We start from the raw sequence: 12,205 nt of genomic DNA on the forward strand, positions 1-12,205 counted from the left end.
GTATAAATTGGAGCACCATGGAGACTTCTACAGGAATGGCAGTGTTCCTCAGCTGTAATTAATGTATCATTCAATGTGTTATTGAGTTTTTCCTGCATCAGCTGTCAAAATATGAATTTCCTAATGCCTGTGGATGAACCATCCAGGCGTAATAAATGAAAAGAAAAAGAAGAAAAAAAAATCCACTAAGAGCTGGTCCCCCACCTGCTGAGAAATGGCACAGCCAGAAACCTCCAGTTCTGAGAATCAGCCACCTTAGGCCAGAACTGAAAGCTCCTCCTCCATGGGTCTCACCTTGTTCTTGGCAAGAACGTTGGCTCCTGCTTTAACAAGCACTTTGGCAGACTGACTGAATCCATGCCAACAAGCTTCATGAAGAGCAGTGTTCCCATCCTGAAGAGCACACGCACAAGAGGAGACTGTTAGGGGCTGTATAACCAACCCATCCTTAAAAATATTTTCATTTCCTACTAGCTTATTTTCTATTTTATTTTTAGAAGAGGGTAAAAATACTGTTATTTGTCTGGAACACGAAACTAGTTATATTTACTCCTAAATTAAACTTACAGCCTGGTATTCTCGAGTTTCTGGGATAATCATGGGATGGGAACTGTGTAGTCTTTTGCGTAGGGTGTAGTATGGTAAAGTAGAATCTTTAATTCATCCCTTAATGAGCTGAGAACAGACTCTTAAACCAAAAACTATCAGCCTAATATAAAAGCATAACTAAATCAGTAATTTGCATTAAAGAGATGGTACAGCTTTTTTTTCACTGTAATTGTTCCAATTACTCTCAAAGCATCAGACACGTACTAAGGAGTATAAACTGTAACTTCTTCTCTGAGACCTTAACATTGCTGAGTCCCAAAGCTACCATCCTACAGGGCTTTTGTTTTGTTACCTTGTCTTGTCTGTCCAAAGCACAGCCCTCTTGAATCAGAGTTGCTATTATATCGGTGTTCCCTACAACAGCAGCCCGGTGTAACGCTGTCTGGTCACCCTGCAAAAAGAAGCAAATTTGTAATTGGTACGATTTCCACCTCATTTTGACTTAATGCAAATGCAGACAACACACAGACGGGCTGCATCTTCGACACACATACTGTTTAAATCCAAGCTGCTTTTGGAAACAGTCCCCCTAAACAACTACCATAAAAGTTTCCAAGATTAATGAAGTTATTGAAAGTACCAGAGCTACAAACCATTTACAGAAGTTTGCAAGTCATCACAATCCCAAATAGAGCGCTGAAGCATTCTAAAAACATGGCAGTACTAGAAGGCAGTGAATTGGACAGATTTGGCTCTATGTGTCTAACAGTCATCAGTGTCTGTAGGGAACTAAAGGGAATTACAGGCTGTCGTAATTCATCATAATGATCCTCCAGGACTTACACTAACTGGATAAGGCCCTCCTGCCCTGGCTCTGATTGCTCCATCGGCCCTGCTTAGGATAAGGAGCATGAGATGAGACTGATCTCTTCAGCACCTCTGATGAATTTACCAATTAGTGCTAAGAGTGGAGGCAACTTTACAATGAGAACCACAACTGCAGGACCATCCACTTGTTTCACTCAAGCAACTGAGCAATCTTGAGGTCCAAGCAACTTTCATTTCTCATTGACCTGTCACATAGCAGCAACAAGCAAGTCCCCTACATCAGTCCTTTAAGGCCAGCTTTCCAAAATAAATTACGCTGATGTGGTCATCTTGTCTGACTGCACATCTACCTCCTCTCTAACAACTGCTGAACTCATTTGCTGAGGCAGAGAGCCCAAGTTTTCTTTTTAGTTTTCTGCAATCCTTCCAGAAGCTGAAAACTAGGGAAACTTAAAACCACTGTCCCTGCCCATCAGGGGTTATCTGTATGTTTTTGTGCAGATGTTGGTGAGAACCTAATAAAAGAAGGACGAGAGAAGGATTTATGAAGCAGTGTGTAGGGATGTAAGACAGGGGAATGACAATGAGAAAATGAGCTGGAGTAGCTCCACTGCTTCCACAATAACTGGTCTTGTCTTTCCTTTGAAGTTGCTTTGAACCAGCAATGCCAAAGCACAGCCTGAATCCGGGAAAAGAGACAGGCTTCAAAGCTGTACACAGACTTTTTTGGGATGAATAAACAGATTTGGAATCCAATCCATTTCTGCTTCTCTAGATAATGGTCACCACAAACACACAAGGCAGAGATATGCCATGTGTCCTAAAAAAGCTTGCAGGAAACCAAGTCCTAAATAGACAAAAAATTTCTCTGCTAAAATTCTTTATCAGATAATAGCATATTATATTAAATACTAAAATTACAGGAATTTCTGTATTTTTATTCTAGAGTGTTCAAGTCTTTAGATAACTGGCATATTTGAACAATTTGTTCTCAAAGGCCATTAGCAGCTGACTTAAAAATTGCTTTTGGTGGGGTTCTTTTGTGCTAATGACACCAAAATAGTTATTAATCTATAAAAAATGAGCATTTTCAACCACAAACTTTCAGTAATCCCTACCGGTAAATCATTAAATTGGCTTATAATGATGAAGTTTATTTTTAAAAATTGTGTTGAAGGTGCTTCTTAAAAACCTGCTATCTATTTTGTCGTTGTTGTTTCTAGAGGTTACATATTTTTACTTCTGTTCTTGCAACTGGAAATGTATTTTAAAATATTTCAACAAAGACAGTAAAGATTCCAGGAAGTAGGAACAAAAAGTCTTGGAAAAGTGACAGCATGGCAAGTGCTCTGAACTTACGTATTTGTTCCAAATTCAACGACAACCAAAATGTTATGGAAAATGTCCAAATTATACCACCTCACAAGTACAAATGTCAAATAGCTACTGGTTACTATGACTACATGGAAATCTGCTCACCAACAAACTGAGGAAGAATTTGATATCTGATTTTTGATAATGGCACAGCTACTGTTACTGCAGTAGTGAGTCATTTTTGGACAATGCAAAAATCATTTTATCTGACTATATGAAGCGGAAAGTAATCTGCCAACCTACCCCTGCCAAGTGGTATTGATGCACCAGCAAACCTACAGAAGATATTATAAAACAGACTAAAACAAAATGGCAACTGACACTGCAGTGGATAGAATCTGAACAATGAATGGTTGGTTCCTACTGCTTTACAGTCAGGAAAATTACTGTGGAGAAGACAAATTTGGAGCAGGAATGGATTGTACAGGATTTGGTTTGTAAGTAGGGATATTCTTACTGGGACAGTTTAAATCAAGGCTGTTCCTGTTCCCATCATAGTAAGTGCAGTGAGGTCAAAGACTATTTAGCTTTTGGGGCTTTTTTGGCAAGACAGCTACTTCTAACAGGACTTGATTTAAATTTTGTATAAACACATTTGTCTGTTTGAAAAGTGGGCAGCACACCTCACTGCTGTGACAGCAGGTCCCCCTTGGTAATCCCAATCCATACGCTGGGGATGCAGAGCAGCACTGGGACAGCTTCAGCCACGCCTAAGCTTTGTCCCAAAATATAATCTGGTCCCTGAAATGAAAGTAGGTGAAGGGACACAAGTCCTGCAAATGGCAGGCTCAGGTGCCTCCTGCCCAAGGTATGGGCTTTGGCTATAACATCTTTCCTACACGAGCATCCAAGAGTAAGGTCCAGCCACACCCTGACTAGACAAAATAACCATGTTACCTCATCCATGTAACAGGGAGTGTCAGAGGATATCTCAAACCTTGTTTCACCAACTGAGGCACCTCCCAGTGAAGAGAGGGCACATATTATTGTCCCGGTGAGGGTCTGTCCGTACCACCATCAGACCCCTCAGGCAGAGCACAGCACCTGGTCCACTGTTCCCCTACACCTCAGCACAAACTTTAACCTTAAACTGCTTGAAGTGCTGTGGAAGCTGAACCACCAGGTTCTGATGGCTTCTGTGTGACAGCCATTGAGCAACCCAGCCGTGGAGAACACAGCCATCCTAAAAATAACAGTGCCTGCACCACTGCACTCTAACCTGCCTTCCCTCCCCATCAGCAGTGAAGAAAATCCCTGCCTTGACTTTCATGGAGTCTGAGAAAACAGAGGAGTTGTGTTTTTCACAGCATGAATTTTCAGGCAATCAATGACTTGTGCACCTTTTATTAATTGCTGAAATAAATGTCTCTGAAAGCACTCGCTAGAGTTCTGCCTTTAGCAAAGCATTAGGGGTCTGTTCCAGAGGCTCAAAGAGCAATTACACTGGTAAATGCATATTAACTGTCCAGACTATTATGTTAGGCACAATTTATGATCCTGTTTCCAAGAGATTTATGCCTTAGAAACAGACTGCAGATCAGTAGCAATGAAGAGAGACAACTCCAGTGTCATGTCACAGAAACATGACCTTGACAGAAACAACAGTAAGTCCAAATGCAGATGTGGGCCCAAAGCCAAAAATACTTAAGTGAGGCTCAAGAGAAGTAAGGCATTAAGGTCTACACTGGTGAATCTTAAGTCCCCTTCCTCAGACGCTGCCTAGCCATAAAGGTGGCTCAAACTCAGGAGATTCCACTCCAACATGTCTGTGCCCTGGTCGTGCCAGCTTGCAAGGCAGGCACAGGGCACTGCATCACGGTGGCATGGCACACCCTGGCTCAGCACTGCCCTACTGCAGGCAGCTCCCCTCCTCTCTCTGGCCCTGTGAGTGCCATTGTCACACACCTGATAGAAGAAGATCCACACATGTTGCAGGCACAGCCACCACCCTTCAAAATTAAACCAGTAGAGGAAGTGGCTACTGACTCTTCCACAGCAGCCCAGAGGTAGCACTGCTCACTCACTTTGTCTTGCCACGGCAGCACTGCAGTGTTGAAAGTTCTCCACTTTTAGGAAAAAATCTTGGTATTCATTGGGTAAGTAAGAGGCTGACATTGGGAGACTGGGATAGAAATCTGCATGCCCTGATGCAGAGGATGCAGGACTGCACATCTGAGAGCTCTACCTGTAACAGGGCTCCTCCACAGCAGCAGGTACATTTCCAGAGCAAGGAACTATGCTCTTTACAGAGGGCTTAAACACCTGCTTTCAGGAGAGGCTTACAGGCTGCAAGTCTTGAAGAAAGGCAGACACCTTATTCTTGATTTTCCCCCATGAACTCCAGCATTAGCCTTTCTTTAGCACTTCTCTGTTGGCATGGCTGTTGGCATTTGCCCAGTGTCCTGGTGTGTGCAGCTATCTCCCTGAGCTTCTTCATGTGCTGACTATCTTAAAACCGTGGATGCAACCACTGGGACCAGGCACTTGGACATTGGGCAGGTTTACATTTACATCTGAAGTTCACTCTGAGGGAAAACAACAAAAGTGACTTCCAGTACAGTCTCAGGTAGACTTCTGACAGCTCTCCTGGGTTATTGGAGTCTTTATTATAGACTCTACAGACCCAAATTAATGAGATTTGGTTTAAAATATTTTGTAATACATGCTAATTTTTCCTTTCTCTGATTTCAAAAGCCCCAACCTACAACCACATTTTTTCCTGCACATTCCTATTCTCCAGAGCATCCAACAGTTTACAATTTCTTTTAAAGCCCTTCTCTCATGTGACACTTTGTCTCCTCACTTCTATGTTTACAGAAATCAACAGACTATCTTGTTGCAGGAGAATTGCACCAAAATCATAGAATCACAGAATGGTTTGGGTTGGAAGGGACCCTAAAGGTCATCTGGTTCCAGCTCCTTTTACATGAGCAGAGACACCTTCCACTAGACCAGGTCACCTCATCCAGCCTGGCCTCGCACACTTCTAGTGATAGAGCATCCACAGCTTTGGCCAACTGAAAAATAAACCACCAAAACAATCAGAAAAAACACATGGCTTCAGTCCCTGATACAAAGCGCAGAACAGAACTTGTAAAGTCATATAATCTAAAATCAAGCCACTAAATTCATAGTAGATGTATCAAAATATTCCAAAGTTAAAATATAACCAAGTGTTAAATACTTGCAGGAGCATACAAGCGTATGTGGATACCCTGAAGCAGTGGTACACAAAGGGAACTGAATATGCTGTCATGTTTCTCAGTGTCTCTGTGCTGCTCTCCTCTTTTGCTACAGAGAGGCAGTCATGATACGCAGTTAAGAACAACTTCACTCTGCACAATAAATGATGATGCATGACCAGCAGAAGTGATCAAGGCATGGAAAATAATCATGAACAAAACAAATTACAGCTTAAATGAAATGGGACCACAGGAATAAGCCACTTTGCATATTTTCATTCAGCTAGAAATGATTATGAACCCTGGGCTATTGTTCCATTTGAAACTAATTTTCTGCTTCTTAAACCAGAGCTTCCAGAAAGGAAGTTTCAGGGCCTTTGGCCTTTGTTTTAAATCAGCTTGTTTTCCCAGTTAGATTTTGAAGGGTGCAGACAGGGCAGGAGACTGGATGCAGAGCACGGAGCGCCAAGCGGGCCATGCAGCCATGCAGCGCAGGGAGCTCGGCCATGCCGGAGCGCCGCACCGGGGGGTCGCAGCATGCACCGGGACGGGCGCCAGGCGTGGGGCAGGGTTGATGCACAAGAGTTCTAACCTCCTTCTCTCTTTCTGATCTTCTAGGTTCCTTCCTAGCCTTTCTCTTCTGGTTTCTCTTATTTTTTTCATCCTTGATTTCCTTCACCGGGACAATTTTCTCCTGGACTATTTCTGAGGTGTGTGCTGTATGGACACTCATTGACCACTCAGAGATGGCACTGGGATCCCAGTAAGAGTTGTCAGTATTGGCAGGGAGAAGGAAGGAGTCAGCTCCCGGAGTGGCATACTCTACAGAGCTGGACTCCACCGGCTGAAATTCATAATAATCCCACTCCAGGCCACTGGAGGTCATTCTTCAACTAATTCTTAAGGCTCTTATCGTGTTTAGGGAATACATCTGTAGAACATGAAAGGGAGCATTTTAATCTCTCCACAACAATTAGCAGCTTTAAAGTTTCTGCTTCTCATCTGGCGAATCAAAACTTAGTCTTGAATTTGATCAAAACTGCAGAATAAATTGTTTAGGTTTCTCTTGTTATTTTGAAAAATAAAATGTAGGTTATCTTTTTGGATTTTTGTGTGCTATCACAACAATGCCATGCACCAAAATCAACAAAATAATGCGCTTTTCAATTAAATATAATATTCCCCGCTCTCACAGATATTTTTATATCTGAACCTAAATCTGTATTCCTGAAAAACAGCAATGAAACACACAGATGTTAATCAACACTTGAGACTAAGAGGCCTTCACTGCCACATAAGCACACAGTAAAAGTGGCTGAAGGCATAATCAATAGATTTCAGCCAAAAGAGACTACAAACATATTCTCTGAGGCATAAACTCTGAAAATGAATTATACAAGGAGAAGCCATAAGCAGAGAACCTTCTTTGAAGACCTATATAAAAGGAAAGCAGAAAAATTTTAGTTAATACCTATTGCAAGCAAAAATCTTCATTTGGAGTTTTAGACTTCCTCCTCCTGCAAGACAAATCCAAACACCCTTTGAAATTCAGCATCTCCTGAGGCTCTCCTTAATCCCAACCAAATTACTACTACTTACTATTTACTACTACTAAATACGGAACTATACATCAAAATATATTTTAAAGAAACAGTATCTATGAATCCAGTATGCATCTTCTCTGCTCATATTAATTGCCACATTTAGATGCAGTATCCAATTGTTGTGAACAAAGCCCCTGAGTAGCTCATAAGACAATACCTCTTCTATGAGCTGAGTGTTTCTACAAGTGCAAGAGTCTTCACTGAACTGAAATGATGCTAAATATTGATTTACTGTTTTTACATCTTGGCTATCATGTTTACATATAAACAGCATAGACTTTATTTCTAGATGATTAAAACAAATGAACCAGATTTATTCAAAAATCAGTTTCCACAGAAACTCAATTTGACCAAATCAGTGGAAGCTCTTGCCTTCTTAAAGCAGCAGTTTTCTTTTCTCAGGAAAACTGGCTGTATTTGTGAAGTATTTGCAATTTTGCCTTCAATACCTAATGAACCATTTCTGCTGGGAGAAGTCAAAAAGCATACCCAGGACACATCTGAATAAACTGAATCTCCCATTGCAATTTGAAATCTGCTCCATTTCACAGATGGGCACGGGGAAATAATAAAAAGCACAGGAAGCGGGAAGCAAATTTTTTTCCTGGAAAAACAAGTTTTCCTGCAGAAAGCTGGCCACATCAGTACCCCAGCCCCAAGCTTGTCAGGCAGACTGCTCATGTCTCACAGGGAATCAGCTACTCACGCAGAGAAAGAAAACAGTTTTCCAATTGCTATAGACTTTTAACTCTCTAGATGCAAACAAACGCCCAAGGGCATTTTAAAAAGGCACCTAGACATTTCCAGTGTCCTTCTACTAGTCAAGTATTTCTAGGTGCCTCTACTAACACCTCTGGACCTCTAAGGCCATTGAAGAATGTCCACCTTATATATTACAGGGGGAACAAAAGCAACCCTACCTCAAACATCTTCCAGCATGCCATCAGAATTTAGCACTTCATTTGAAGAAATCATGGTTATTCAACCACTACTGCACATTTCAGCATATACTTTTTTTCACCAGTGAGGGAATTAAAACCACATTACCTGTCACTCCAAAACACCTTACAGCCCAGTCCTAGATTAGAACTACTCTTACAGAAGGCCAAGAAATTCCAGCAACTTACATATTTTTCCAAATGAACACAAATTACCATGTGTTAAATTTAAAGCTGGCTTTTGTGCTGATGCCTCACCACACAGCAACCTCAGAGGTGTGACCACCCCCACATGAAGCATGGTGCCACCAGGATGATCTCTCCGTGGTACAGCACTGTGATAAGGGCAGCTGTTATGGATACTGAGGGATGTGTGTACTCAAAAAGCATCTCCCACCTCAGGCAAACATCACAATGGGTTATGTCCCCTACCTGATGTCTTCCAGCGAGTTCCCACAATGAACTCCTCGTGCACTTCTACCAGAAGCAGCAGATGATGACTCTCACACCTGCCTGGCACCAGCAGTGCTCTTATAAAGCTCTGCAGCTTGAACAAACTATTCACTGAAAACCACATTTTACATTGTTTCCCACACAATTTTGCATCTCCAAATTAGAGGTTACATCTCTGAATTAGGAAATAGACAGATTTTGTTTCCATTTAATCCTACTTCAAACAAGTGAATGTCTACTGTTACTTGCAAATCACCTTTTCCCCTTCACCCCAAGTTAGAAGGTTGTATCTACTTACATCATCCTGAATATCCAGATCACAACCTGCTTTCAATAAAACCTGGACAACATGGAGATGACCCTTGTAGGCAGCAAGATGCAGGGGCGTCCGGCCATGCTATGAATGAGAAGAAAATAATAGTATCTTAAGATTAATAACTTTAATGCATGGTAATTGAATAGAGTTTTATCTCCTTTTCATCATTCTGTTTGTACCTCACTGTCTGAAACCTGCAATAGTAGCAACTGACATGTATTAGTGTGACAAAGGCTTTACACTGGTTTTGTGAAAGCTGGAAAAAAACTTCTCCACCTTATGCAACATTTCAGTTTATCCCAATGACACTCTACAAAAGGGATATTACATTCACATAAGATACTTCCTTACAAATTCAGATCCGGCTCTGTGTCCCTGCTTGAGCAGAATTCATGATCCATTTGTTTCTGTCCCTCTGGAGCACGGAACTATCAACTGCTGTCACCTTCCCTCTGTACAGCCAAGTTGCAATAACTGGCTAATTCACGTATTGTAATGGGCACTGTCTTTGCAACAGAGATAAGAATTACTGAGTTGTTGCACATGAAAGATGCTGCCCTGGAAAGGAGTGGAAGGCCTGTAATGACTCCAAGTGACTTCACATGTATGACAACCAACTTCACTGTGCTAAAGATCTGCCAGGATTTTTTTAGACAATGCTTATTTTTACCTTTCTCTCTCTAAAATCTCAAAGTGAGTGAAACACCTTAGGATCTGTGAAACAACAACATTAAAACTGTTCACTGCAGATTATTTAATGGCAGTGAAGAAAACGGGATCCCAGCAATTGCTAAATTCATGAAGTATCTTCACAAAGAATGCTGTTTTCTCCAGTAGGCATTTTGTGAGGGTCACATTAAAAGTCATGTGTCTCTTCACCTCTATCCATTTTGTATCTATTCCTTCACTACGGATGCTGTTGTCTATTTTTCCACTCAATGATTTATCCTGCAAAGGAAGATAAACAGCCCTAGTACATCAACCACAGAAGGGACAAACACTTCAACAGCTGTCTGACTAGTGGCTTGAAGTACACACTTGAACTACACATGGGCTCTCTGAGGTTTTAAGCAACTTCTTCAGTAGGAAAAATACTTCAAGTATATAATAAACCAAGCTCAAGACAAGATTGTTTTCATACAGCAAACCCCATACCCACATATCTGGTAAAGCCTCATTAACTCGGCCTTTTCAGAGAAAAAAGGAAAAACACTGTTGGGAATCAACAGAATGGCTGAGGGCAAAACATTTGTGCCATTACTGATTAGTTGTGCTGTGCTTCAGAAACACTAAGTGTTGATTAATTGTCCTACATTATTGACTTAAAGGGGCAGATTTGAGGACAAAATCCTCACTCACACTCTGACACATTCCCTCAAAACCTGCATGTTGTCCCCTGCTGGCAGCAGCAGTTCATTCCCGTAAGAGAAACTTCCATTCTTGCCCTGCTAAAGGTGTGGAAAGGACTCGTTTCTGTTGTCACCACTGCCCCTGGGCACCACCCAGCCTCCTGCCTGGGTACCTCTGGCTTCATCTGGCCATGTGTCCCTGAAATCCTGTCCCTATATCGAAGGGCACTGAGCTGCACTGACCACACTTCCTTCTCCATCTGGAGGAGAGCCAGGGGTATGTTGCTGTTCCAGCTAAATCAATAGCAGGAGGCAAAAAATCCCCAGGCAATAGAAGGATAAAAAGAAATAAATAAAGAAAAAAAAATAAAATAAATAACAAAAGAAAATTTGAAAAAAATACCAAATTTACAAATCATTCCCAACAATGAACAGCATGTTTGGATTATGAATATGTGCTTCAGCACATTCAGATTTGTGGATCCCGACTTTCTACATTCCTTAATGCAAATAAGTAAATCACCTAATCCAGGCATCTCACTTCCCAGAAGGTTATTAATACACCATGAAAACAACTTATAGCAATCTGTGCATGGAGAAGGAAAAATCCCAAACAAACCCAACTTGAAGCCAGCTCATGTGCTTTAAAAGGAAAGTGTCAACAACATGAATATATATTCCAGCAGGGAAACTTTCTAATAAGATAACCAGTTCAAACCATGAAAAAAGTTATGGCATGCAGTTAAAGGTACAGTGTTAAAAGTAAGCTATGAAATCAGAATAGGAGTTTATTTGAATATAAGGGACATATTTTCCTCACCAAACACACCTTTCTGGGCAATTGCCACATGAACCATGCCTGCTGGCACAGTTGAGTTGGAAGACTAAAAGATCATTTTTATTCCAGAGTGTCTGTGTGTTTCAGATTCTCTATCCAGAAACATAGGCTGAGATGTGTCTCACCTACTGCAGAGCCCTAAGGAGAGGCCTTCAGGAACCAGAGTTTCTGCACACATGCAGTCTTTGAGTTCTTCCTACTTTAAAGGGACACTGTAAACAAAAACTGTGACACTAACCAGGAGAGGAGACTGGGAAGGAAGATCAATTCCAGCATATTACATTGATTAGATGCTCAGGCTTTTGGAAGAGCACTGATCATCTCAAGATTAATCACAACCCTGCAAGAACCAGCCATGCCAGATTTTATTTTTCTTCCCAGCAACATCAAAGTGAAAGCACAGTTGGGTGATGGTACAGCTGCTCCAGCGCAGGCGATGCAAACACTGGACAAACATCAAACCCCCACATAAATACACATACACACAGATATGAATGCACATACACGTGCACACACCAACCCAGAACAAACTGTGAGGAAGAGACGAGGCAATTTGGGTGCCCCTCATGCTGTGATGACAAACTTGGAACAAAACAAGCTTTGGAGACAAACTCTAAACAAGTCCATGCCACAGCAGCAAGTCAGGGCTGCTCTTGCCTTTGTTTCTTTAAGCCCACCAAGTTTTTCTCTCACTGCAATTCATCCTACCCAAAATATATAGGGGGTAGAGAGATGAAGGCAGACAGACAAAACTCTGTGTCTCCTCCATAAAGA

General features: G+C 41.6%; 1 protein-coding gene across 16 annotated transcripts in view; it reads right to left on the reverse strand.

Moving 5' to 3' along the window:
• ANKRD6 (ankyrin repeat domain 6) overlaps window positions 1-12,205 on the reverse strand; it is an 87,860-nt gene that overhangs the window by 15,898 nt on the left and 59,757 nt on the right. For 9 of the 16 annotated variants that reach the window (XM_015621450.1, XM_015621449.1, XM_015621445.1 and 6 more), the window contains 3 exons: window positions 9,227-9,325; window positions 902-1,000; window positions 295-393 (listed from right to left, as the gene is read on the reverse strand). In XM_015621450.1, coding sequence (XP_015476936.1) covers window positions 295-393; window positions 902-1,000; window positions 9,227-9,325 — 297 coding nt within the window. Of the gene's footprint in view, window positions 1-294; window positions 394-901; window positions 1,001-6,525; window positions 6,865-9,226; window positions 9,326-12,205 lie in introns of those variants that run through there. The other 7 variants (XM_015621448.1, XM_015621447.1, XM_015621446.1 and 4 more) reach the window with 1 other exon arrangement.

Source organism: Parus major, chromosome 3 (genome assembly GCF_001522545.3).
Source record: "Parus major isolate Abel chromosome 3, Parus_major1.1, whole genome shotgun sequence".
In the NCBI taxonomy this organism is placed as follows: Eukaryota; Metazoa; Chordata; class Aves; order Passeriformes; family Paridae; genus Parus; species Parus major.